At 48.1% G+C, this 27,860-nt stretch overlaps 1 protein-coding gene across 4 annotated transcripts in view; it reads right to left on the reverse strand.

Annotated features, from left to right (window-relative positions):
• Positions 1-9,382: 9,382 nt before the first annotated feature.
• Positions 9,383-27,860, reverse strand: part of LOC142592630 (ninjurin-1-like) — a 112,315-nt gene continuing 93,837 nt past the window's right edge. For all 4 annotated transcript variants that reach the window (XM_075704175.1, XM_075704174.1, XM_075704173.1 and 1 more), the window contains exons 2-3: positions 26,001-26,252; positions 9,383-11,122 (exon numbers count right to left, since the gene is read on the reverse strand). In XM_075704175.1, the coding sequence (XP_075560290.1) occupies positions 10,907-11,122; positions 26,001-26,252 (468 nt within the window). In that variant the 3' untranslated portion in view covers positions 9,383-10,906. The remainder of the gene's footprint in view (positions 11,123-26,000; positions 26,253-27,860) is intronic.

Consider the following 27,860-nt stretch of genomic DNA (forward strand, 5'->3'; position numbering starts at 1 on the left):
CACAGAAAATCTGGCGTCAGCGTCCTGAGCCCATCGACGACCGTCTTTTCGCGTAAAGTCATTCCGAACCATGCATACTCAACCAAGCTGGCGCTCCATGTAGCGCAAAGGAGTTACTGAATTAATTGAATTTCTGAAGCTAAAATGCCTCAGACAAATTGTAGAGTACGACTTACACACAACCTACAGGCATGATAGCATCGGATTATAATGTGAATATACGAGAAAACTTATTTCTGTAGCGCGGAAACTCAAACACGAACCCCTTTTCCAGCGTTTCTGCTATTCATACAGCAGCGTGTCCGGTTCCTTGCAACACTTCCACATGGCGTTCGCCCTCGCGTATCGCGGCCCACGCAAGAAGCCGCGTTTCTACCAGAAAACTCGCCTTCGTGCACAGCATTCGCCGCCAGCTAGCCCAAAAAAGGGGCAACCGTAACCTGAGAAGAAGAATAGCAGCTCTCAACAAGGAAATTGAGAGCCATGCCCAAACCCTAAATAGACAACACTGGAACGACATCTGCGATAGACTAGACGGTCAATTAAGCTCCGTCACCACCTGGAAACTATTGAGACACCTCTTAGACCCAGACAACACCAAAGCTGAGACCAGGAGACAAATGCAACGACTAACCCACAATTTCCAGGGGTCGGAGGAGGATATGATAAACCAGATTAAAGACAGGTACATAGGAGAAACAAACACCGAAACATTGCCCGACTACAGTGGCGAAAACAACGAAGAGCTGGACCAACCAATCACCTTAAGAGAGGTCCAAGCTGCCTTAAACAGGCTCAGCGGAAAAACCGCGGCTGGCCCAGATGGGGTCACCAATAAGATGCTTCGGAACCTCGATGACCACTCCCTCCAGCAACTGACAGCATTCTTTCAAAAGTGTTGGGAACGGGGGGAGATACCCGGGGAGTGGAAGACAGCAAATCTAGTCCTCATCCCCAAATCAGGAAAGGAACTCAAACTTGAGAACCTTAGGCCAATCTCGTTAACCTCCTGTGTAGCCAAGCTCATGGAACACGTCATACAGACTAGGCTCAACGATTACTTGGAAAGTAAGGAACTCTACCCAGACAGCATGATTGGTTTCAGACAACAACTGTCCACAACTGACGTCATGCTACAACTCAAAGAACACGTATTGGAACGGAAGACTAGCGACTCGAGAGTCATAGTCGGACTGGACGTCAGCAAAGCATTTGACAACGTCAAACACAGAGCGATCCTGTCACACCTCAGTCACCTAAATGTTGGAAGCAAGCTATACAACTATATCAAAAGCTTCCTCACGGACCGAACGGTGAACATAGAAATCGGGGGCACAATAAGAAAAAACATTAAGCTAGGCAACAAGGGAACACCGCAGGGATCAGTGCTCTCCCCTACCCTGTTCAATATTGCAATGATCGGGCTGCCAGAACGACTCAGAAAGATAGAAGGCCTCTGCCACACACTCTATGCTGACGACCTCACCCTTTGGGTCGACAGAGGGGGGAGCGATGGCCAAATAGAAGGCACCCTACAAAGGGCCATATGGGAAACGGAATGCTATCTGAGACCCATAGGGCTAAAATGCTCGCCGGAAAAATCGGAGATGCTCATCATGGGCAAGCAGCAGGTCAATATCCAGCTCCTGGTCAACAACACCCCGGTACCAAGGGTGGACAAGATCAGGATACTGGGTATGTGGATACAACAAAATGGGAGAAACACCGAAACAATTAACCGACTAGACGCCACGACCAACCAAACATGCAGGCTTCTCAGGAGGATAGCAAACAAAAACGCGGGGATGAAAGAGGCAAACCTACTTAGGCTCGTTCATTCTTTCATCATTAGCAGAATAACCTACGCTATCCCGTACTTAAAAACAACTAAAGCAGAGAGAGACAAGGTAGACATTCTCATCAGGAAAGGTGTCAAAACAGCACTAGGTTTACCAGCATGCACATCAACCGAGATGATTCTGAACCTAGGAGTGTCGAACACCCTAGAGGAAATGTGCGAGGCGAAACTCACGGCACAATATATCAGGCTAACTGGCAGCAAAACGGGCCGATCCATCCTCAGAAACCTGGGCTATCAAAACCCAGAATCACGTGATAGGATAACCGTCATCCCCAAAGAAATTGCTAACAAGTTAAGAATAACCCCTATCCCAAGAAACATGCACCCCATACACAACAAGGAACGCAGGAGAAGCAGGGTCCAAAGACTCCAAGGCTCCCTCCTCCAAACACAAGGGGTAGTGTACACCGATGCGGCAGAATACCCAGAAGGGCATTATGCTGCAGTAGTAGTGAGCGACAAAGGCGAGCTAGTCTCTAGCTGTAGCGTACGACACTCTTCACCAGATGAGGCAGAGATGGCGGCGATTGCCCTGGCAATCACACACCCATCAACTAGAATAGTCATCACCGATTCTAAAACTGCAATCAAAGCCTATGACAAAGGTAAGGTTTCCAAAGAGGCCGGCAAAATTCTGCAAGCAGGCAAGGAGAACGTACCTAACGACCTAATTAGGATAATATGGGCACCCGCTCATAGTGGACTCACAGGGAACGAGATCGCCAATGAGGTCGCCCGAGGACTCACACACCGGGCCCCAGCGCAGGCGGATTACTTCCTGTCCAAAAAGCGAGAGTTAACCACATACAGAGAAATTCTAGAACACTACAGAATGGGGAGGAGAACTCTGCCTCCCCCCCATAGATCTCTCACAAAGCAGGAAGAGGTAATATGGCGAAAACTGCAGACAGGTACCTTCCCAAACCCGTATATTCTGCACAAATGGCATCCTGAGGTGCACTCTCCAAAATGTAAAAACTGTGAAGGCACAGCAACGCTAAATCACATGCTTTGGGCTTGCCCAGCACTAAACGGCCTACATGGAAACAGAGAGTCATGGGAATCCTCCCTCCATAGCCAGGAAGAGCAAGCCCAAAAACAGGCCATCCGTCAAGCCCAGGCCGCCGCCGGAAGCCAACTGATTCCGGCCGACGTCTAGGGGGGAGGTAGACGGTGATAGGGAGAGCTGCGTCTCACCCGATCACCCATACTCTCTGACGGGTGTAAATAAAGTGCTATCTCTCTCTCTCTCCCGGTAAACACTACGATTACAATTAAATCTGGCTTCAGTTTGAACGTTAGATATGTGCAGCTCAAGTCCATCTCCGCCGCGTGTTTACGCGGCAATCCAGTCGCGCATGAGCCTTGTCTGTCAAGCCCAGCAGCTAGCTCCAAAACTTGCAGCTCCTTCACGACATATCGGACGGTAAGAAAGACAGACTTTCGGTGCTGTCTAAAAGCAGGAAACTTTCAAATAATTGCTTCTTGCTCTTATCAATATCACTGGCACGAAAATCTTTCATGAAATGGAAAGAAAACTTTCGAAAATATGCGCAGATCCGGCAAACCTAAAGATCAGTGAAGACAACGAAGCTGTTGAAGGATATGATAGTAGTCTGCTGGGCCAGTTGGTGCAACGTATTGTAAACGTGGGAGTGGTTTAACGGCAAGGGTGAAGAAACACTTGACATGACAGACGCCGTCATTTTGAGTGTCTGTCCTGTCAAAGCTGTTTGTCAGCCCTGCCATTAAATGGCTCATATGCTTGTGAAACGGTGCGAAAGAGTTGTTGCACTATTCGGAGGTATTAAGTTTCTGGCATGCCAGCACCCTCAATTTATTCAAGATTTCACGAATGCCCCCTTCATTTTATCCGGTGCGATTCCGTATCTATACCCAACTGTTTTCAAACGCTTCACTAGGTGCAAGCTCAGTACTTGTGTGCTTGCTACTACATATAGATCGACGCATGTTATTGCATGCTGCACCGGCTGAGCCGACGCCGGCGTTCAGCTGCGCGTACCGACGACCTCGGGTGTTATTCTGGACATGGGGGAATTTTCTTCATGTTGCCAAATTCTGCAATGTCGGCATACTGAGCCAATCAAAAAGGCTGCGGCAGCCTTCTGAGCCAGTGAGAGCAGATAAGATGGCGGATTCAACAATATTGAGGAAAAATGTCCAAAATAGCATTACGTTTCCTACGATAATTACTAGAGGGAACTCTGGCGCCGCGATCAGTCACCTGCAATGTCCGATTCTCGTGCTTGTGGCGTTCATGTGGCTTTGTTTACTGTGCTTTTATCTGGCATTATGGGCTCAATTTTCGAAGCAACAATATTTCCCTAAATGCAGAAGGCACTGATACTCTGCAGACATCCACAATCTTTGCGAGTTGTGGCGTTCCTAACATACTTTGTGAAAATGGTCAGTTTGCAAAGTCGCAAGTTCATTTGTAGCCAGAAGCACCGAAGTACGGACAAATGCACCTACTAACCATCATTCCCATGCTGGCTGAAATGCCATGCTCGCAGTTCCATATGCTGCTAGCGACAGAGTTCCATCTTATACTGAATAGCACCGCTGGTCACACGACTGCTTCGAGGCTGAGACGCGGGATTCATTGCTGACTCTTCTCTGGCTGACATTCGATGCCGACCGCACTGACTCACGCCGCTGGACAAAGGCAGTTGCAGAACAGTTTTTAACAGTTTCGCTGTAAGATGCTGCGCTATAGTGCGTGTGAAGTGAGACGGCTTCACATGGACGGCATGTTTCTTTTTTCTTTTCTTCTTTTTTTTGCAACATACGCACTACGGTGACACGTCTACGAGCGGCGCTATTGGCTGAGCACCAGCCTCTGAATTATGAGGACAAAGTTCGATCCCATCCAACACGCGTTCATTGTGAGTTTATTCATGATGAAACCCACCGTTGTCTTAGCGATACTCTCGTTTCACGAACACCTACGAGTAATTCCAATGCAAGGATAATCTGCAAAACGGTAAAAATTACAGACGCGAGCTATTTCTCACGAGTACTCTCATGACAGAGAAGTCAGCTTTCAAGGTGCCTGGTACGTACGCAGTCTTTGCACACACCGTCAATTGTAACCTGTGTCTATGGTTTTATCTTTTTCGCGCCGCTGAAAACAACGCAAGTGATGTGAAATTACCAACAGAAGCACTGTGCACAGAATTCGTGCATGTTTCCCGTTTTCTTTTTTTTTTCGTCTTTGACAGCGTCTGATTACGATTCCAAGTGGCTACACTTGCGCCTACTTCTGAGTAAAGATAGTCTGTGGAGTTCGGTTGTCGGGTGACACGTCTGTTGCTCGGTGTCCTCGATGGCGAGACGAAAGCTGGCCGTTTGGCACAGCAGTAAGGGTTTCCTGTCAGCTACTGTCCATCTCCATTCTCACAAGGCGTTTCCCAAATAACATGCACAAAGTCACGGAAAAAAGTAGGGCCCCCTAGGTGGAAGAAATTAATTGTGCGTCGCGAAGCATCCACGTCGAGCACCTGCCGACCTAGTTGTTCAAGATTATTAATCGGTAAACTTTATAGACGCTATCTCGACAGCTTAGTTTTCTCTCGAAAGTATGAACCGCCTTTTACATGATAGGATTGCGTTTGTTTACATTCTGCAGGCTATTTCTAGCGTGCCTCTATTGTGGGCTTCAGTTGCTATTTTGCGCAGACATTTCGAGGCGCGCAGGTGGTCTTGCCAATGGCCTATCTATCTAATGATTTTTCGAGTCAAGGAATCAAATAGCGTGTCACAGACAAATGAATCAGGTTTTGTCAAGGGCAGCATGAAACTTTAGAACCAAAGCAGTCACACTAGCTACTTAACGAGGGAAAACGACATGTACTGCGAAGCAGATTCTGTTCGGAAATAGGAAACCCATTTTTTTGGCGCAGCGTGTGTTTCACTATATCTGCAAAAAGCACGTCCTTGGTCGAAGTCTTTTAGGATTTTCTTCTCAGCATGAAAATATTATTACGATATCATTGAGCGATGCTCAAGAGACGAGCCACTGCGAGAATGACGAAGAGTTGGTAGGTGCCCTTGGCACGAGCGAGTGTCAGCCTGGCTGCCTGGCTCTAGTGTAAATAGCGTGTAAATAGCATGAAGTGAACAAAATGCTCGATAAAAACATCATTGAACCTTCATCGAGTCCCTGGGAGTCACCTGTGGTGTTGGTTAAGAAGAAGGACGGCACGTGGCGCTTCTGTGTAGACTACCGTCATCTGAACAACATTACTAAGAAGGACGTCTGCCCGCTCCCACGTATAGACGACGCCCTTGAATGCCTGCTCGGTTCCAGCTATTTCTCCTCTATTGATCTTCGTTCGGGATATTGGCAGATTGCTGTTGACGATATGGACAGAGAAAAAACCGCGTTCATCACACCTAATAGCCTATACCAACTTAAAGTAATGCTCTTTGGATTATGCAGCACACCTGCCACCTTTGAGCGTATGATGGACTCCTTGCCCCAAGGTTTCAAATGGTCCACATGCATCTGCTACCTCGACGACGTCATCGTCTTCTCGCCAACGTTCGACACTCACCTTGAGCGTCTAACAGCTATACTTGATGTATTTCGAAAGGCGAAGCTGCAACTTAACTCGTCCAAATGTCGTTTTGGCCACCGACAAATTACTCTTCTGGGCCATTTCGTTGACGCTTCCGGAGTACAGCCTGATCCCCACAAAACTCGCGCTGTCCGAGTTTCCGCTTCCGAAGACAGCCGCAGACGTTCGAAGTTTTGCAGGGCTGTGCTCGTACTTTCATCGTTTTGTTCCAGATTTTGCGTCCATTGCTAGGCCCCTAACTAACCTTTTGAAGAAAAGCGTACAATTCTCGTGGGGTACTGCAGAAGCCGCCGCCTTCTCTCGTCTCGGCACTCTTCTAACCTCACCACCCATTCTCGCCCACTTCGACCCTGATGCCCCTACAGAATTGCATACAGATGCCAGCGCTCACGGCGTAGGTGCCGTCTTAGCCCAGCGTCAACGTGGCAAGGACCGCGTTATTGCTTATGCGAGCCGCCTCCTGGCACCATCGGAGCGCAACTATTCCATTACGGAACGCGAATGCCTTGCTGTTGTCTGGGCAGTTGCGAAGTTCCGTCCTTATCTCTACGGTCGCCCTTTTTCCGTAGTCACTGACCATCATGCTCTCTGTTGGCTCTCATCACTAAAGGATCCTACAGGCCGGCTTGGTCGATGGGCTTTGCGGCTACAGGAATTTTCATATTCCGTGGTGTACAAGTCTGGCCGCTTGCATCAAGACGCTGACAGTTTGTCGCGTTACCCTGTTGACAACTCTGATTCCTCCAATATTACCAGTGCTTCTTGCGTATTCTCTGTATCCCAGCTGCTTCATTCGCCGACGAGCAACGCCGTGACCCCTACATCAGAGCACTCATCGACCGTTTTGAACACTCTCCGGCCGATGCTGCTCTACGCCTCTTCGTCCTCCGCGACGGTACTCTGTACCGTCGTAACCTTCATCTGGACGGCTCTGAGTTCCTGCAGGTAATACCTAAACACCTCCGCTCCATCGTTCTAGAAGAGCTTCACGACGCACCGACGGCAGGACACCTCGGCGTATCTCTAACCTATGACCGTGTAGGTCGCCGTTTTTCTAGCCGGGCCTTGCCCGCTCCGTACGACGTTACGTCGCCGCTTGTGAACTTTGCCAACGACGCAAGAAGCCTTCCCAGCTCCTCGCTGGTTACCTCCAGACACTCGACATCCCCGCCGAGCCCTTCCATTGTGTCGGCTTGGACCTTCTCGGGCCCTTTTCCGGAATCTACATCAGGAAACAAGTGGGTTGCAGTCGCGGCGGACTACGCGACCCGATACGCCGTAACCCGTGCTCTTCCGCACAGTTGCGCAACTGATGTTGCGGACTTCCTCCTACATGATATCATTTTGATGCATGGTGCTCCGCGTCAATTGCTTACAGACCGCGGCCGTACGTTTTTGGCCAAAGTCATTGACGACATCATCCGTGCCTGCTCAATACAGCATAAGTTTACCACCTCCTACCACCCCCAAACGAACGGCCTTATTGAGCGTTTGAATCGCACCCTTACAGACATGCTATCCAAATACGTTTCAGGCGACCACTGTGACTGGATCCTGGCTCTACCTTACATTACCTTTGCATACAACTCTTCCCGTCTCGAAACTGCTGGCTTTTCCCCGTTTTACCTCTTGTATGGCCGCGAAGCGACGCTACCACTGGACACTGTGCTTCCGTCCGCCACAGCTTCAACTAGCCATTATTTCTGTGATGCAATCGCCCATGCTGACCATGCTGGCCACGCTGACCATGCTCGCCGCACGCGCTCGTCTGCAAGTGTCTCAAGACAAGCAGAAACAACGCTACGACCTCCGTCACCGTGATGTGCATTTTGTGCCCGGCGCCCTCGTGTTACTTTGGTCACCATCGCGTAAAGTCGGCCTATGTGAAAAACTGTTTCCCTGTTACACAGGCCCATATGGCGTGACACGCAAAGTTACCGATGTCACCTATGAAACCGTTCTAGCCACGCCCACTACGTCTTCCGCTGTGACAACCAGTGACATTGTCCACGTTGTCCGACTCAAGCCCTACAACTCTCCAGGCACCTTGGATATTTAACAGCACCGTGACGGTGCTTTTGCCGCCGGGGGGTAATATTACGATATGATTGAGCGATGCTCAAGAGACGAACCGCCGCGAGAATGACGAAGAAGTTGGTCGGAGCCCTTGGCACAAGCGAGTGTCAGCCTGGCTGCCTGGCTCCCGTCTAAATAACGTGTAAATAGCATCTTTCGTCTGTGTCTTTCCACACGTAACATTTCAGACGCGTACTCCTAAACATGTCTATCCACGCAGTCTTCGTTGGCCGCAGTGAAAGCGTGCATCAGGTCCACCGTAGTAGGGCAACGCTACTTACAACTCTGAAATGCACCACCTTGTGATTGACTCAGCGATCAACGCTTGATTGTACGTGCACCAGTGCAAAGTGTGAACTTCTCTCTTCCTTCTCATTTTTCAATCCATTTCTCCTTTCCCTAGTTGTAGGGTTGCCTACCGAGATCAGCCTGGTTAGCCTCCCTGTCTTTCCCTCATGACTTCTCTTTCTATCTACTTTGACTCTGTGGTACACTCACCTTGCAGCATTGCACTATGTCGCAGAAACATACTGTTGTTCTTATCTGCACCGTGGTTACTAATACGACTTAGCCTCGGCATCAGTTTAATGGTTTCAACTTTGACTTCCGTGGTAGTCAATAGCATGTTACGATAGCACTCTCCAGTCTGTCTCTGGAGCCATCTTGTAAAATTATCCATTCTATAAGTTGTATTTTTCATTTCTTACCATTCATCACGCCCAGTGGCCGAAACCGGTGATAATGATAGCGTCCAAACCCATGACGAAAGGCGAATGGAATGCAAATTGAACCGCTATAAAATACGCTTCTCGGTTGGCCTTTCTATAAATTCTAGAGACACGAATTAAAACTGAAATTTATTCCAAGTATGATATTACACAGTTCACCATCATCCTTGCCATCGCTGTCATCCTTTCAACCCACTGCAAAGCAAAGGCTTTTTCTAGCAAATTCCACACAGCTTCATTCTGCGTCAACCAAGCCGAGCCTGTGCATTTAAATTGCCCTATATCATCACGACATCTCATCCTCTGCCGTCTTCGAGGGAGCTGTCATTCTTTTGGCACCCGATAGGTGTTCACACAAGTAGGTTTTGCTGAAGTAAAACTGTGTAATTTGGCGGTTCACAGTTTTCATGATTGCAGATGTGGCATTTAGTATTTTTCTATGCAAAATGCGGCAGACTCACCATTCACGATCTGGTCAACTAACTTAGCGCTAATTACACCATTTCTGCATATTGCAGTTCTGCATATTTCTGCAGTTTTCTGCATATTGTGTAGCATACAACCGGGAGACATTGCTCAAATGAAAAATCTAATTGTAGGGCTCGAAATTCCGAAACTGCAACTCCAGTGTCGGATAAATTTCGACCACTGGGTTTAATTAACATGCACCTGAATCTAAGTACACGAACATTTTGCATTTCGCTGCCATCAGAATGCATTCGCCGCGGCTGGAAGTTGAACCCTCGAAGTCGTGTTCAGCAGCAAAGCGCCGAAGACACTGATGAGCCGCCGCGGCAGCCGAGACGGCGTTCACCTAAGAACCCGGAGTTAAACTCATCACTGTTTCACATCTCCTCTGAACGGTAAAGCGCAACTTCTGGCTTAAATATTCGGAAATGGCAGAAGAAGCCATTGGGAAAAGGCTGATGTTGCCTTTGTAAGCCGAATTGTTTATCAGCAATAAAATATGCGGGCGCGATATTTTGGCATGCCACGCGGCACTCAAGAAGTGTTCTTCAGGACTACTTACATGACATGTTAATTTATTGCGTTAAATGAAGATCCCAGACCTGCAAACGCCATGAGAAAAATACTAGCATCACATAATGCGTCTTAAATATTTTGGTTTAATACTTTTTCTACAGCCAGCTTGGGTCACGGTTTCCAGGAAGTTAGTGTGTCGTGACGTCATGACAGAGCGTGGCCACGTAGGAGCAGGACAGTGTGAGGCTTTGACACTCGCTGCGGCTTTCTCAGTCACCTCCAATTCTGTAGCCCACGTTGTGCCATACCAGACGACCGAGCAAGCCGCAGCGAGTGTCAAAATGTCAAATGTCAAATGTGAGTGTTGCAATGTCTTGCTCCAACGTGACCACCTCCCCTGTCATGAAATCACCATAAAGTACAAAAGCATACCAAAACTGGAAGTAGAAAAACTATTCCATCAAATCATTTAGGGCCCCGTGAGGCTTGCGAACATTTTCCCTAGGTTTAGATGTTCTAGACCTTCATTTAATGCAACAGATTAACAAGCGAAAATATCACGCCAGCACCCCTTTAACCTATCTGGAAACCAGCAACGTCGCCAGCATAAAATGCGTCTCCCTCCAGCGCGCACAAAGCAAAGGAAAGCGACAAGTTCATCGTGGAACCAAAGGCTGGGCCTGGCTTGGCCGTCGCTGGAAGTTGGTGCCGTCGTTGTTGCGGCTGTCGAAGGAGGCCGTCAGGATGTTAAGCACCGTGACGGCGAAGACGGCCGCGGTGGCCACGTTGTTGAGGATCTCGGCCATCCGGTGGTTCTTGTCCTTGTTGAGGTTGACGAAGCCCAGCACCAGGAAGACCATGCCCACCAGAATCTGCGCGGGAGATAAAACCGTGGAAGAACTTAAAAGCAGTTCATGGGTATAATCACGGAAAGGAACTCAATAATACTCAGCTTACTTGAAAAATAAAAACGGGAGAACGTATATACATACACATATCGGTCGAATGGTCGTAGCACATGCGCATAAAGAAGCTGATCATTCTCTGCAGCTAGATGATCAGATTCTTTATCCAGTAGTATGATAGAAGAATGGCGTCTGCAATGGTCTCTTAATATTGTTACGTGTGGAAAACACAGAAGAAAGAGGCTATGTACAGGCTATTAACACTGGAGCCAGGCCGCCAGGCTGACACTCGCTCTCGCCAAGGGCACAGACCCACGCAGAAACTCGATACGGTCGTCGGTGAATAGGCGCAGCATCGCCAGTAAGAACCCGATGTTATAGCGAGCGTCCGGCCTAAAGGACCATCGTCGAAGTCGAAAATATCGCGGTAGGACGATAATACTTCGCAAAGGTCTTCAGCCTGCGTAGAGGACAGGTCCGTCACAACCATGTTCTTTATGTTGGGATCGGTGCCCGAGGCTGGCGCGAGGGCATGCTGAGCTCGCGAGAACCATCGGTGGATAACGCTGCCACGTATTGGTCGCCGAGACAAGCCATGGTGGCAAGGCAAATACCTTGCGGTAGAATTTGCTTTGCCAATCCAAAGTTAGAGACAGGAATGCGAGTGTGGTTCGCAGTAATAGTAAGTATACTGTGAGGCACGGTTACGTCATACTGTATTGGGATGTCGGGCAGAGGAGTGACGAGGTACTCGCCATCAGGAACTGGTGGGAAAGACAACAGTTCAGTGTAGGCTATGGACTTTGGTGGAAGGCGAAGAAAGCCGGTGGAGCGTAAGCGGCAGTGGGGTGTGTCAGAAGGTTCTGCAGGCATCGGCAACTCAAGGCGAAGAGTACTGGAAGAGCAGTCAATAAGAGCAGAATGTGCGGAGGGATAGTCGAGGCCGAGAATGAGGTCGTGAGGGCAATGAGCAATTACGATGAAGAGGACAGGAGTGTGGCGGCCGGCGATGCCGGCACGTGCCGTACACATGCCGATGATAGGCACAGTACCGCCATCCGCAACGCGGACGACGCGTGCTGACGCTGGGGTGAGGAGCTTGTTCAGTCGTCGTCGGAAGGCAGCACTCATAACAGAAAGATGTGCTCCTGTATCGATGAGTGCCATGACAGGATAGCCGTCAGCGTCAACGTCAAGAAGGTTTCGGTTAGTAGGTAACGTGAACAGAGGATTTGAGGGCAGGGTCGACAACGCAGCTTCACCTCCAGAAGCTGCAGTGCCTAGTTTTCCGGCTAGGTCCGGAAGGCGATAGGTGGCGAAGAGAAGCGGCGGGGTTGGGGCGAACGAGACTGAAGGCGTCGAGGTGAGGGCGAGCGGCTGTAGCGAAGCTTCGGAGCAGCGGCATCAGTGGCAGTGGGTTAATGGCGAGTGACATAGGGAACACAAGGTACAAAGGTGCGGGAATAAGTGGCGGCGTATGTCCGAGGAGGCGGTGGCCATCGGTTGCGGCAGTGACGGGCGACGTGGCCGATGCGACAGCAGTGGAAGCAGATCGGCCTGTCATCAGGGGTACGCCAATCGGAGGGGTTGCGGCGAGATATGGCAGAAAAAAAGGACTGCCGGGGACGAGGAGGGCCGCTAGAGAGCTGGAGAACGCTGGGTCGAGACGTGAAACACACGGAGTTCAGACCCATGTTCTCAAATTCCTGTCTGACGACGGCCTGAATCATCGCAATGGTGGTTGCTGGTGGATCGGGAGGCGTCGTGAAGAAAGATGGCAAACAGGCGGCCTCGAGTTCGCGGCGAACAATACGGGTGAAGTCGTCACAGGTGGTGGTCTGACGCGGTCGACCCTCACATGTCGACGTAGCAGCAATGTTGTGTAGCCGCGCAATGTGGTGTGGGATACGGCGTCTCTTAGCTTGTTCAAGGCGACAGGATTCTTTTATAATGGCGTTGATAGTCGAGACACTGCCGAAAACGAGCAAATTGGAAGCGTCGTCGGCGATGCCTTTTAGCACATGTGCAACTTTATCTGCTTCAGACATATTATCGTCAGCTTTGCGGCATAGAGCCAATACGTCGAGGATGTAGGAAACGTATGGCTCTGTACGTGACTGAACACGAGACGCAAGAGCCTTTCTCGCGGCAGCATTGCGCCCAATGGGGTCACCGAACAGTTCCCGTAGCCTTTCTTTGAAACTGTCCCAACTGGTTATCTCGTCATGATGCGTTTGGTGCCACACGCGTGGGCTGCCGCCGAGATAAAAGATGACATTGGCGAGCATAATCGTTGGGTCCCACCTGTTATTAGCACTGGCGTGTTAATAGAGCTTGTGCCAGTCGTCGACATCCTGTCCCTCCAGGCCTGAAAACACACCTGGGTCACGATGTGGGGCAACCGTGACGATTGGAGCACTCGGACAAGCCGTAGCCGATGCAGAGGCGGGCTCGTCACCGGGAGGCATGGTGACAAGCTCGGTGTGCCGACCACTTCGGAGTTCCGTGGTGAGGACGGGGATCGTTGACCTCCACCAGAATGTTACGTGTGGAAAGACACAGACGAAAGAGGCTATTTGCACGCTATTTATAGTGGAGCCAGACCGCCAGGCTGACACTCGCTCGCGCCAAGGGCACAGACCCACTTCATCGTCGTTCTCGCGGCGGCTCGTCTCTTGAGCATCGCTCGATGATATCGTAAAAATATTATATGGTAGGCAGGGGGGGGAGAAATCTTCGGTCACAACCTTGGTGAAAAGAAATATCGCGGGCACTGAACACAATCTAGAGCCAAGAAAGATCGAGAACGTGTTTCTCGAAATTCTAACTGGAAAGCAAAAGGAGCCTAGTCTATTCCTTCTGAATTTATACATCTCACCCAGGCGAAGGAAGGTGAGGTTCGGGGCTCTGCTTCGCAAGGCCATCAAAGTTTCAAGCAACCAGCCACTGTTGATAGTGGGGGATTTTAATGCACATCAACAGGAATGGGGGTACCGGCACCAAAGCCCGAAAGGCAGACAGCTGTGTGAAGATACGCATGACCTAGGGCTCACTCTGCACACGGACACCGAGAGTCCAACGAGGGTGGGCAATAGCGTTAGTAAGGATACATCTCCATATCTGACATTCTCGAAAAACGTAAAATGTCCAGAATAGCATAATTCGGATTACAATTTACTACATAACAGTTTCCATAGTGAAAGAAGACACGCAAGGCTCGCGCGTCGGCCGTCGTTGAGTGGGATCAGTTGAGAGAAATCAGGCGGGGGAAGGAACAGGGGCCCATCAGAAACATCGAGGAATGGGCGACGGCGCTCAAGTCGAACGTTGGAGAGGTGACAAAAACGCTCGAAGGTAATAACGCCCCGGAGATTGCGGAAAGCCGTCTTCTGCATATGTGGGAAGCAAAGCAAAGCATGGAGCGTCGTCTCAAAAAACATAAGAGGAACCGCAATCTGAGAAGGAGAATTGCGAGGCATAACAAGGAAATTGAAGAGTATACTTTCAAATTATGCAAACGAGATTGGGGCAAGAAGTGTGCCGAAAAGGAGCCGAGCATGAACCTCACCAAGACGCAGAGCATCCTCTGGTACTTGCTGGACCCCGAAAGCTCGAAGACTCAATCCGGTATAAGATTGGTAAAAGCGAGGCACGCGTTCGATGGGAACGATAATTATTTCGTGAACAAATTAATTGAGACGTACGTGGGGGAAACATCGCGAACTCCAGCTCCTGACTACGGTGGAGCAACTGGCAAACTTACGGCCAATTTTCTTAACTTCATGCGTGGGGAAAATGATGGAGCACGTCGTCCAGACCAGACTGATAGGCTTCATGGAGCAGGGCGATCTGTGGCCACATGATATGGTCGGGTTCCGACCTCACTTGTGTACGCAGGACGTCATGCTCCAAAACAAACATCATATAATAGACTAAAGGTCTAAAGATGCAAAAGCAATTCTGGGGCTGGACCTCACGAAGGCTTTCGACAACGTAAAGCATGAGGCGGTCCTGGAAGGGCTGAACGAGATTAATGTAAGAACCAGGACATGTCGATACATCAGGGACTTCCTGACAGGCAGAACTGCCTGCACGAAGTTCCAAACGCTGGAATCCCCCACAATTGAGCTAGGGAGTAAGGGTACGCCCCAGGGATCAGTGCTGTCTCCCTATACTCTTCAATGTGGCTATGACGGAACTCCCCGAGCAATTGGCAAAGCTCGAGGGATTAAAATTTAGTATATAGGCGAATGATATCACCCTCTGGGTCAACCGGAGAAGTGATTCAGCCGTCGAAAGCAAGCTCCAGGCCACCACTGACATCATAGTCGATTACGCGGCCGAGAGAGGCCTAGCGTGCTCGCCGCAGAAATCATAATTGTTTATATACAATCCGAAGCACCTAAGCTGCAAGGCACTGTCGGAGATAAAATTAAAGTAGCGGGTAAGGAGGTACCAATATTCGAGCAAATCAGAATCTTGTGCTTGATTCTCCAGTCACACGGCCATAAAAGCGAGACCGTCAAGAGGCTACACAATCAAGCGATGCAGACCTTGAGCCTAATTAGGCGGCTGGCCAGCAAAGACCGAGGGTTAAACGAGAAAAATTTGATTAAACTAATACAGACGTACATTTTCAGCCGGGTGAGCTACGCAGTGCCATATCTCGATTTGAAAGTCGTGGAAAGAGAAAATATTGATTCTCTAATGATAAAATGTGTACAAAGAGCGCTGGGACTGCCCTTGTGCACATCCACAGAGGGGCTTATGGCTTTGAGAGTGCACAACACATGGGCAGAACTGGCGGAAGCGGTGCGAACATCTCAATTTGAGAGACTTAGCACCACGAGGATAGGAAGAGCCATATTGACCAAAGTTAGAATAAATTCGGATAGAGGCCCCACCCAAAAGGTGAAGGTGGATAGGGAAGTGAGAAAAGATCTGATTATCCCCCACCCCCTGACAAAAACATGCACCCGGAACATAACAAAGACAGGAGGCAAAAGCGAGCCGAAGCATTACAAATTAGATTCGGTGAAATTTCGGAACATCAGGTGGCCTATGTAGACGCAGCGGGAGGTGGCGGCGGTTTTACGGTGGCAACGGCCGTCAGCGGCCGGGGCAATCTCGTAACTGCTGCCGCTCTGCACGGGCGGAACATAGAAGTTGCCGAGGAAATTGCGATCGCGTTAGCTTGCGCTGGAACGGACGCGAAATTTGTGATCAGTGACAGCAAACCTGCCATAAGGATCTCGCCCTTAGCGGCCAGAATCCTAGGCCAGAGAAAGTTAGATAGAAAATTCAAATAATTTGGACTCCAGCGCACGATCGAAGCCGTCCCCGGCAACGAGGCTACCCACGATCTGGCTTGAGATCTTTACCTACGAGCCACTACAGGGCCCCTCGATGACCGAGGCAGCAGAGAGCGCATGCTAAAATATGGGGAGATCACACAGTATTATAGGTTGGATCGTAGGCTGGTATCCCTGCCAGCCCGAAATTAAACAACAGACAAGCAGTCGCGCGAAGACGACTGCAAACTTATACGTATCCGCACCCGGTTATGGCGAACCACAGGTTCCCAGAGGCCAGGAGCGATAGGTGTAATCTTTGTGGGGCGAGAATGACCCTCGACCACATAATATGGTATTGCTTGTACTCTCTTGGGGGCACGCACAACATAGGTAGTAGAGACATCTGGGAGACCCTGCTGCGCAGCTCAAACTATGAGCTCCAGCTCAGGCTCGTCCAACTAGCTGAAGAAGCTGCTGGGACCCACGACCTCTCAGCCGGCACCTGAGGCGGCGGCAGCCGCCGTTTGACCTGCGTGCCGGGGGTGGGTAGATCACCTTATCCGTTGGATAACAAAGTTTATTCTATCTATCTATATGGTAGGCTTCAGCTATCTCCCTGGTGCTCTGATGCACGTCCTTACACTCGATGACCGTCTTCTTCAGATGAGGTAAAGAGCCCCACGATTTGCACTGAATGACCAAATAGAAGTAAACGGAAGTCGAAAGAGAAAACTGATGCTCTCGAAGCCGCATATTCAGACACTGCTTCATTTGGCTGAATACTAATTGACACACGATAGTGATGTGACGTGTACAGCGCCCGTTGCGCAATTAAGGAAGATCAGGAACGTTTACTTTGCCTTCGGAGATTCAGAGCGCATATGGTTCGCGAACCACGAACATCCAAATCAAAGACAGGGAAATCAGTCAGCGACCGATTTAATCGCGAATTCTCACCCAATGCCAAAGTTTCCGCTGACATTAGCATTTCTGTCGATGGTCATCAAGTAACTGCTCTCATCGACACTAGTGCCGATTACTCTGTTATAATTGGTAAACTCGCACCTGCACTACGGAAGGTTAGGACGCCTTGGAAGGTTCCCAGCTGGTCATCTTGTCACACCGACAGGGTAGTGCAAGGCCAGAATCACAATCCGAAATTCGAACTTTATTGGCTCTTTTGTCATACTGGCCCATTGTTCTCGGGAAATAATATTGGGGATGCATTCGGTCGGGAACATGGAGCCGTCATTAATCTGCCGGACCTGCTCGTCACATTCTCTATCCGACGTACTGCCACACTGGATAAATCCCCATCGGAACGAACAGCATTGCGTGCCACTGATAGCGCACTTACAGTAGCATTACGAAGTAGAATGTTTGTTGTCGTCGAGTGCGAGTCCGATCAAAATGTCCCCGGTATCGCTGAAGGTAATGTTTCCGTCCTACTGGGTCAACAATTGTGCGTTGCTAGAGGTGTTGTTGAACTCCACCGCAAGCAAGGTATGATCATTGTTACCAATATCATTGGAAAGTTCCAGCATTTGGTTGAGTGCGGTGCTATAGCATACTTTGCCCATTTTAATCCACCACAAGTCTGTGCGTCTTTGACGGAACTGTTGGTGAGCAGTACCCCTGAGGCCACGCAAGTCAGTAACGTCGATGTGAGACCAAACCTTGCCCCGGCGCAGAAGAATGAGGGTTTCGTCAGCCTTCTGCACTTGAACAAAGATTATTTTGTTTCCACTTCTCTTGTAAACAGACTCCGCGCACGAAACACTGAATCAACAATGAGCCAACTGTGAGACCTGCGAATGCCTACTGGGTTTTCCAGAAGGAACGAGACGCCATTCGTAGCCATGTCAAACAAATGCTCGCCGACGACGTCACACAACCTTCCACTAGTCCGTAGGCATCACCGATTCTGTTGGTGAAGAAGGAAGACGGCAGCCTACGGCTCTGCCTGCATTACCGCAGACTCAACCACGTCACAAAAAAAAAGAGGTTTTCTCGTTGCGCCGCGTCGATGACCCCTTAGATATTCTCTAGAATGCCTCCTATTTTTGGTCATGGACTTGCGTAATGACTACTGCAGATTGAAGTGAATGAGCGCGATCATAAAGAAATTGAGGCCTGTATGAGTTTATGGTACTCCCTTTCAGATTGTGTTCTGCGCCCACCCTTTTTCAACGAATGATAGACACAGTTTTAACTGGCCTTAAGTGGCAATCTTGCCTCGGGTCATAGTCATCTCTACGACGTTTGAAGCACACATCAAGCAACTTAAATCTATCCTTCAGGATATTCGTGCCGCTGGCCAGAAAAATGCCAATATGCCTACGACAAACTAAAATTTTTCGGCCACATCATCAATAACGCTGCAATTCGACACGACCCTGAAAAAACTACCGCTGTTGCCTATTTGCCGACACCTACAAAAAAGCGTGAGGTCCAACGTTTTCTGGGGCTGTGTACTTACAACTGCCGCTTCGTTGAGTAATTTTATGCCTCCGCACTTCTATCCCGACAAAACGTGGAAACTCGTCCGTCTGTCCGTCCGTCCGTCCGTCCGTCCGTCACGTAAGACAGATCGCTATAATGTGATTATTGTATAACACCAAATAGTTTCCAAAGAGAATGCGCTGGCGCTTGTGAGCTTCAAACCTTCGAGCTCACGCTCAGAGTCCCAGTGTCTTACCCACTGAGCTAAACACCCACGCTTGCAGAAGATGAATATATCTGAGCCATATGAATGTGTTGTGCCGGCGGTACAAAACAAACGTCAAAGGAGAGCAGTTTCTACGATGGCTTTGTTGAAAGATTTCGTGATAGTGGAATAAAAGCTATCTCTCGGACCACATATAGAGCCGACTTGGAGCATTGTAGGCAAGGAAAATTCCGAATTTTGAATTCAGAGACTTTAGTGTCCAACGCGCCACATCACCGATGCGTTTCGGTGGTCGCGTGATGCGCCTTGCGTTGAGGCGTTCCTTCACCGACCGAAATGCCACCGATCTCTGAAGGCTCATGCTCTTCACGTCTCGGAATACACAGATAAGCAGTCAATGAGTTGATAAGGAGTGATGAGATGTTATATGGATCTCATCAAGGTTGAAAATGGTTCGAGGCGGATGGATAAGTTGTTAAAGAGCGATAAGGGCTTATAATGACGGAGCAATTATGAATAAGGTCAATAAGCACCGATACGGTTTGATAAAGGTCGGATCATGTCCGATAACGTTGGTAATGACAGGTAAGAATTGGATCGATTGTGATAAGGTCGATACCCCGCGATGAGGGTCGATAAGATTTGCAAAGAGTTTGATAAGGTTGATAACAACCGCTAAGGGTTGATAAGGGTTTATACTGGTTGGATCAACTTTCATAACATTCATAATGACACTTGGCTGCGTGGAGATGAGCAAGTGGCACAATGCTTATGCATACTTAAGACAAGTCCCAGAGGAGTTCCGGCATGATTTTTTCACACGTCGCTGAACCATTAACTCGGCTCACGAAGGACGACGGCAGCCTTTTTGGGGGTCAAGAACAGCCAGACGCCCTTCGCGAGCGCCAGGCCCGCCTCCAGTCTCCAGTTCTGTGCCCCTTTGACGGGGATGCCGATACAGAACTACACACGTATGCAAGCAACGTTGGCACTGGTGCTGTTCTTGTGCAGCTATAACGACGTGTCGAATGGTTTATTGCGTATTGCAGTCTCAATTTATCATGTGCGGAGGGAAATCGCTTTACGACCAAAAAGGAGTGTTTGGTCGCCATGTGGGCCATCACGGAGTTTCGACCTTATCTGTACAGCCAGCCTTTCCATGTAACAGCGACCATCATTCTCTGTGCTCGCCGGCAAATATAAATGATCCCTCTGGACGTCTAGCTCGATATAGTCTTCGATTGCAAGATTTGGAAGTAACAATTGTGCACAAATCGCGGCAAAAACGGCTACGCAAATTGTCTGCATTGCGAACCCGTCGGCATTGACAGCACCGATCTCGAAGAGGAATGCGATTTTCTTGCCGCTCTGGCAAGATCTGATCTAGCCCAACAGCAGCGAAATGACTTACAGCTGCGACCACTCACCGACCATCTTGAGGAACGCACCTCGCAGCTCTCTCAAGAATTCTGATATCACGTGCTATCGTTCTGCCTCCGCAACTGTGCGATTTACGAGTAGAATTTCCTGCAAAATGAAAACAGTTACCTCCCTGTTGTAACCTCAGGGTTCCGCGAAGGGATCCTACGCGCCTGTCACTACCAACCTTTTTCTGGTCACTTGGGCTTTACGCGCACATTGGCCCCAATTCACCAGAAGTACTACTGAACTAAACACCGAAGTCTGTGAAGCGCTATGTAAAGACGTTTCCTGACTGTTAACGACGCAAGATTCCAGCTATTTGCCCAGCCGGTCTTTCTCAAGTCTGTGAAGCCTCCAAAGGTTTCTTTTGAGCTCATCAGTATGGACTTGCTCAGTCCTTTACCGACGTCTTCTGCTACGAACTGATGGATTGTGTCGCGACCGACTGTCGTACCCAGTAATATGGAACCAAGACAGTTCAGTCTGCCAATACCTTCGATGTTGCGCTCTTCTTCGTTTATAGCATCGTTCTCCGCCATAGGGCATCACACGTAGTCATCAGATTGCAGCATAGCATTTACAGCACAGCTTGGGCACGAAATAATGCAACTAAGTGGCGCTGCCCACCGAAAAGCTACTGCGTACCATCCGCAAGCAAACAGCTTAACCGAGCTCTTAGACAAGACAATTGATAACATGCTGTCCATGTACGGGGCTCTGGTGGAGTGGCTGAGCGCACTCTTCGGTTTTTATGAGATGTTTAGCGATGGCGTTTGTCGAATCTCTGATGACGCCGAAAAGTAGTTTTTGTACCGGTGTAGATTTCGAAGCGTTTCTTGTTGATGCATGGGAAGACTTGGTTGGACTCAACTTCTCAAATATCACAATTATATGAAAGTATTAATGAGAAAATTATAGAGCAAAATGAAAAAGTTCCGAAAAAGCTTTCTGTTCTTAAATACGTGCTACATGAAAATGTTTTTAAGAGCGTCAAAGAAGCTCGCGAATAAACGCAAAATTGCTGCGCGACTGGCCGCTCGAGGCACTTGGCGTGTATTCGCGGGCTTCTTTCACACACGGAACAACACTTTCACGTAGCCGGTATTGAGCAACATAAAGCTGTATCGGGAGTTTTTCATGTTGCTCTACAATTTTCTCACTGGCACTTTTCATCTAACTATAATATTTGAGAAGTTGGTTAATTAACAAGACTAAATATGTAATTAGGCGGAATGCATAAAATAATCTGAGTATCTCCAAGCGACGGTAAACAACAATACCTTGATTCTGTCCAGCTACGTGGTATTTCCATATTTTTAAATCTTAGCGCATGGTAGTTGGGACACCCTGTATGATACCTGTTTTTAAAAAGACTATTCAATTCGACTTCTAAATTTTATGTACTATTTTCACAAGCTGTTGTCCTGCCTTTTCTTTTTCTTTACTGTGCACCAAGATAGATGGCTTATTGCATGCTATTTTGGGCATATCAATAAATAATTACATTCAACGTCCTTACGCCGTTCTGGCAAAGTACTTTGGGATTCGACCCGCTGTGCTTGCTTAGTGGCTATGGTGGCGGGATCGCAGGATCGAATCTCGACAACGGCGGCCGCATTTCAATGGGGGCGAAATGCAAAAGCGCCCGTGTACGTAGATTTAGGTCACGTTAAAAAACCCAGGTGGTCCAAATTTCTAGAGTCTCCGTCCACGGCATCCCTCATAATCAGATCATTCTTTCGGCACGTGAAACCCCATAATTTAATTTTTAACCTTGGGATTCCAGCGACACACACCGACAACATGTGCGGACATTGAAACGGCAAGGAGAGTGATCTCATAACAGACATTGCGGTAAAAAAAAGTTAAACGTCATTATTTCTGCTTGGTTTTTAGTGCAAGCTTTTCTTACTTAGGTGATCAGTTTTGCACCGTTGGCACTGTCCGCAGTGGTGTGCAGATCCTGGAGGTGGTGAAGTCAACAGTTCCTATGGGTACGTGCCTCTGGGTGTGTGCAAGTGTGAGCAATGTGGTCGCCGTCACGCCGTCATCGTCACGGCAGCTCAAACCATCATCATCATATTTATTTATTTATTTATTTATTTATTTATTTATCCTCAAGGCCCTAGGGCATAATAGCTGGAGTGAATACAATGGTAATAAATCCAATACAGCAGCAACAACAACAGGATCAATACAATACAACTGGCAACCATAACAGGCACGATGCAGCAGTTAGGTAGTTGTTGAGAAAGCAAGCTCGCAGCAGTATTCCTAAAAGCATTACCATCTCTAATGGCGAAAACAATGTTAGAAGGCGACTCCAACACGAACGTGCACTGGTAATAAATCAGTCATGATAACATTTAAAATGAAATACCGAATTTGTAATGGCGATCAATGCGTGTGCAACAATAGGTTGGTTGTATTAGTAGCCTATCCTTAAGGAATGAATTATTCTAAATCTCAGGACATAAACAAAGGCGGGAAACTTCTCTAGGATGAGAAATGCTGGGTAAGGAAAGTGTGTCCTTCATAGGTGTAATACCAGCGGTGCGATGATACTTGGAAAACATGAAACGTCATGTGCGGTTTAACGCAGCCTCTGAGTCAGCTACGAGTGCTTCGGGACCATGATCCCATATAGCTCCTACGTATTCTAGTTCAGCTCGGATCAATGCCTTATAAAGCTGCAACTTGAGAGTTACAAGGGTCTGAGCAAAATTTCTGCGCAGGTAACCTAACAATAACCGACACGTTCCGCTCTCAGTTACTCATGCTTTTCCCATTTAATACCATTCACGAGTGCCCAATCTAGTGTATTTGATCGCGCATTTTTGCAATGTTGTATATTTTTTTTCATAAACAGTATTCCTTTTGCTCTGTTAAAAGTAACAAGTATTCGTGTGCCTTCAGATAATGCTTTGTATTCCCTGTGCCTTCAATATTGTGTAACATGGTAATCTTTCTATAGCACTGTTCCTGTTGGAAATTTGTACTTTCTATACCTTGACTGTTTAGTATGCCCCCTTACTTTATGCCCTGTCATAGGGCCTATAAGGTTCTTTTAATAAATAAATACGACTAGTATGATTGTTCATTATGTAAGCAATGTGATTTCCCATGATAATAAGTTATACGAAATGTGTCGCCAAGGTACTTGTATGACTACACAGATTCTAGATCAGTGTGGTTAATGTGATACGATGGGTGAATAACATTTTGTCGGCATTTCCTAACGTTTAATTTCATGTTACATACGGGCACCACTCGCAAACTCGGTTAATAGCAAACTGCAAGATGACTGAATTCAGTCACTGTTAATCTATCTATAAATGACGTAGTCACCGGCGAAAAGTCTTATGGAAGACGTTATGGCTGTCGACAAGTCTTTAACGAAAATTAAGAGCAGAGAACCTATTACGGAACCCTGCGGTACGTCTGAGGTAACTGGAGAATAAGACGAATCCATGTTATTGGCTGTTACGGACTGGTAGCGATCTGTAAGTAGACCTGTTAGCCATGCAAGAATTTCACTATCCAGATTAAGACTGTAATTTAAGAAAAAACAGTTCATGTGTAACCGTGTCAAACAGCTGTAAGAAATCTAAAAATATGCGGTCTATAAGGGAACTGAAGCAGGGCGCGACACCGGGCTAGTTGGTATTCCATGCTGAAGTGACTAGCGCAATGGTGGACACAGGACACTAAAAAGGCGACAAGTACAAGCGCAACTATTGCGCTTGTCCTTGTCACCTTTTTAGTGTCCCGTTTCCACTCTGCGCTTGTCACTTCAGCAACTATAAGGGAACCCTGGTCAAGAATAGAAGGTAAGTCATGAGTGAAACACAAAAGTTCTGCTTCATACGAAAATGTTTTGCGGAATCCGTGTTGAGCATTACTAAAATAAATGGACTCGCCTTGGTTCCTTAGTGGCTATGGCGTTGGGCTGCTAAGCACGAGGTCACCGGATTGAATCCCGGCCACGGCGTCCGCATTTCGATGGGGCGAAATACGAAAACACTTATGTACTTAGATTTAGATGCACGTTAAAGAACCCCAGCTGGTCCAAATTTCCGGAGTGGTTGTGGCACGTAAAATCCCATAATCTCTTTTTTAATGAATCACCTTCTAGAAACATAGCAATATGAGAGGAAATCCCATGTTCCATGATGTTGCATGGTATGCTGGTTATTGATACGCGTCGGTAATTATTAGCAGAGTGCTTCTCCCTGGCCTTGAAAAGGGGAATAACGTTCCCCCCCTTTCCAATCATCAGGAATACAGCCAGTTCTAAGCAAACGTTCGAATAGTTTTGAAAGGATAATAGAGGTGCACACATTGGTATTAATGAGAAACTTAGAATTCATGCTGTCCACTCCAGCTGAGATAGTTGATATGTCAGTTGATATAGCTTGTCGCCATCTAATTTCTTTGTATACATATAGAGTTGTTGTCACGGTCGCCTTCGTCATGTCATCGTCGCCATACAGTGGTCCTTGTGGAGCCATCATCATAATGTCGTTGTCACGCCCCTGTTGTCATGCCGTCGACGTCATTCCTTCTTCGTCATTCCATCGCAATCACGCCGTCGTCGTTTAATTATCATTATGACGCTGTTGTCACACCATCGTCGTCATACCGCCGTCGCGGTAGTCCAATCATCGTCATTCGAGCTTCGTCACCCAATTCTCGTCATACCGCCGTCATCATGCCATCGTCTTCATCCCTCATCGTCATTCCATTTGCTTCAAGCCATCGTCGTCATGGTGTTGTCGTTATACTATGGTCCTGACATTGTTGTCAGTCCGTCGTTGTGATTACGCTTTCGGCGGCGCCAGTGTGTGCTCAGAAAGCCGATGAGCGCCCAAGCATCGGTGAGAAGCGAGTAGTTTAAACGAGAGCGCCATAAAACATCCTCCACACTGAATTGTCATCGAACAAGAAGAGCCTTCGGAACACCAAGCTAATCGGCGAGCCCAACACTGGGAACGAGAACGCCTAGACTACACAAAAGCGAACGCTTAAAAATTCGCGTTATGCACACGTAACTATCCTTCGACTTTTGGTTTTTATACGATCAAATCTTATTTCGGGGGACATAATTGCAAACCCAATGCTACAAAAGGTTAAACGTGTGCCAACATGTTAACGATATGAAAACGATGCCCAGTGTCATAACTGATCCGCTCCAGCGCCTGCGGCGGATGCCCACCATGTATACCTTGGACGTGCTATGGGACGAAGACAAGTCCGGAAAAGTGTACTTAGAGGGGCAAAATTGAGAAGACACCAACCCGAAGACGACGAACTATGACTCACGGATAACGCATTTGGTACGTTACTTCTGCAGCATCAGCATGAAACGGGCCCATATGCTCATATTTAATCTCAATCTGACAATATGCCGCGTGGCAAGCCAAGCAAATAAAAAAAAACGATGACCTCTACATTGATTCACCTGCAGGGCGATAGACAGGCTGATGAGAACCACGAGCACGGTGTAGAAGTCGTGTTCGTCCCCACGCTGTATGATGGTCTTGAGTTGGGTGGCGTTGACCGAGAGCAGGGCCACGTCGAGCATGCCCTGCGCCAAGGTCTTCTTGGTGGCGTACAGGTTTGGGTTCATGCTGGCGCTGGTCCGCACCCAGCCCGTCTTCGTCATAGAGGTGGCCCCCACTGGACCGTCACCGTTAGCTGTCGGGGATCCGCCCTGCGCGAGCGAGAAAGGTGTTTAGATACTAAAGGCAGAAACTTCGGCCTGAGGCACATTTCTCGAGCCAGCTGCTCTGCGTTAGGAAAGGAGAAAGAGGGAAAGAAAGAGGAGCATGATGGGTGCCGGTGAGGACAAAAGGAAGACGCAAAGCACAACAGTCAAATCTGCTTATACCCTATGGAGCCCAGGCGCCTACTTTTTAAAATGTCAAGTAAGGTCTACACGGTCTGAAAACCAAATGCGCAGTAACACGAACGGCACGGTATAACGTCTTCTGACAACGGTTGGCTGTCGAGACAGGCAAGATCATCGGTCAACCTCTGTAGCTTTCGCATGTAATAATGTATTCACATAGCAGACACTGGCGTCAAGAGTTGAAAATTTAGGCTTAAGGCATGCAGCGTTACAGGTACACTAAAGCTATGCGATCATTTAGGTCGGTAACGAGCGAGGTGCGCTTGATGGCGCATGTCTTCGTGCGTGATCTGGACCTCTGTCGACAGGGCGCAGGCTAATGCATTTTTTGCGGCAAGGTTGTATTTCGTTGACACGTGGACCCCGTCGCTCGTGGTACTCCACAGTTCTAGACATCAAGTTAGACAATGCTCGTCCATCTATGGAGATTTACAATATCAAGACCGGTAGCTACGGGCTCTTGGCTACTGTGCGGTCACCATGTTTAATGTATTGTTGATCTTCTCAGACCTTTGTTAGCATTGTCACTGAAACATTTATGAAATACACAGGTGCTAACGCTACTTTCGAGTGATGGCTTGCCGAATTAATTTCTTTTCCTTAAGATCAGACAGTCAGGCGTGTTTGGCGTAACATCACAGGTAGCTCACGTTTGTAACGTCACATTACTGTCATCTGACGCTGATGTGTAGTAAAGTTGGCAGAAAACATGTCTGCCACATATTTCGACGGCCTATTCCGCAGTCATCTACATAGGGAAAGCCCATTTCTTGGTTTCTGATCTGAACATACACAGTCTACAACGGTCTGGAGCTATATGTCGTCTTGCTGAGTAAACCGTGAGAGTCATAGTTAAGCTATAGGATAAGTTGCTGCGTGAACTTGCCTCACAAAGCAGTTTTGGTTGGTTATTGGCACCCTGGCAAATTCGCCTTAATCGTGCATATCACATACGGCTTCGTTTCTGTTACAGCGAAGCCGATAAAGTTACTTGAACTACACTTTGCTCACAATTTCTTGTGCGAGCCTTTTGAAAGCCTGTACATAGGATCGTGCGCAAAAAAAGACAAGAAACATCTTCGCCGATCGCAGCAGAACTGAACAATCAAAAGTAAACATTGCCGGAGCAGAGGAAAACATCGCATATCGTCTGCGCATGAACAACAAAAAGTCTACGTCATTGTGAGGGTCACAAGAAATCATCAAAGGCTCTCTAACTTCAAACAACGCCCACTGGGATTTGCTGAAAGAGACTGCTGTAAATAACTCAGAATCGGATAGGAAGGAGCGTATATTGAGCGATTTGGGAAAAACACTGAAAAAGTTAAAAAGATGCCGCGGCATTGTCGCGAAAATAACTATGCTAATAAAGTTCATAAATCATAAAGTTCGACTGTTACATGGTGTGAA

The sequence above is a fragment of the Dermacentor variabilis genome, chromosome 9 (genome assembly GCF_050947875.1).
Source record: "Dermacentor variabilis isolate Ectoservices chromosome 9, ASM5094787v1, whole genome shotgun sequence".
NCBI lineage: Eukaryota > Metazoa > Arthropoda > Arachnida > Ixodida > Ixodidae > Dermacentor > Dermacentor variabilis.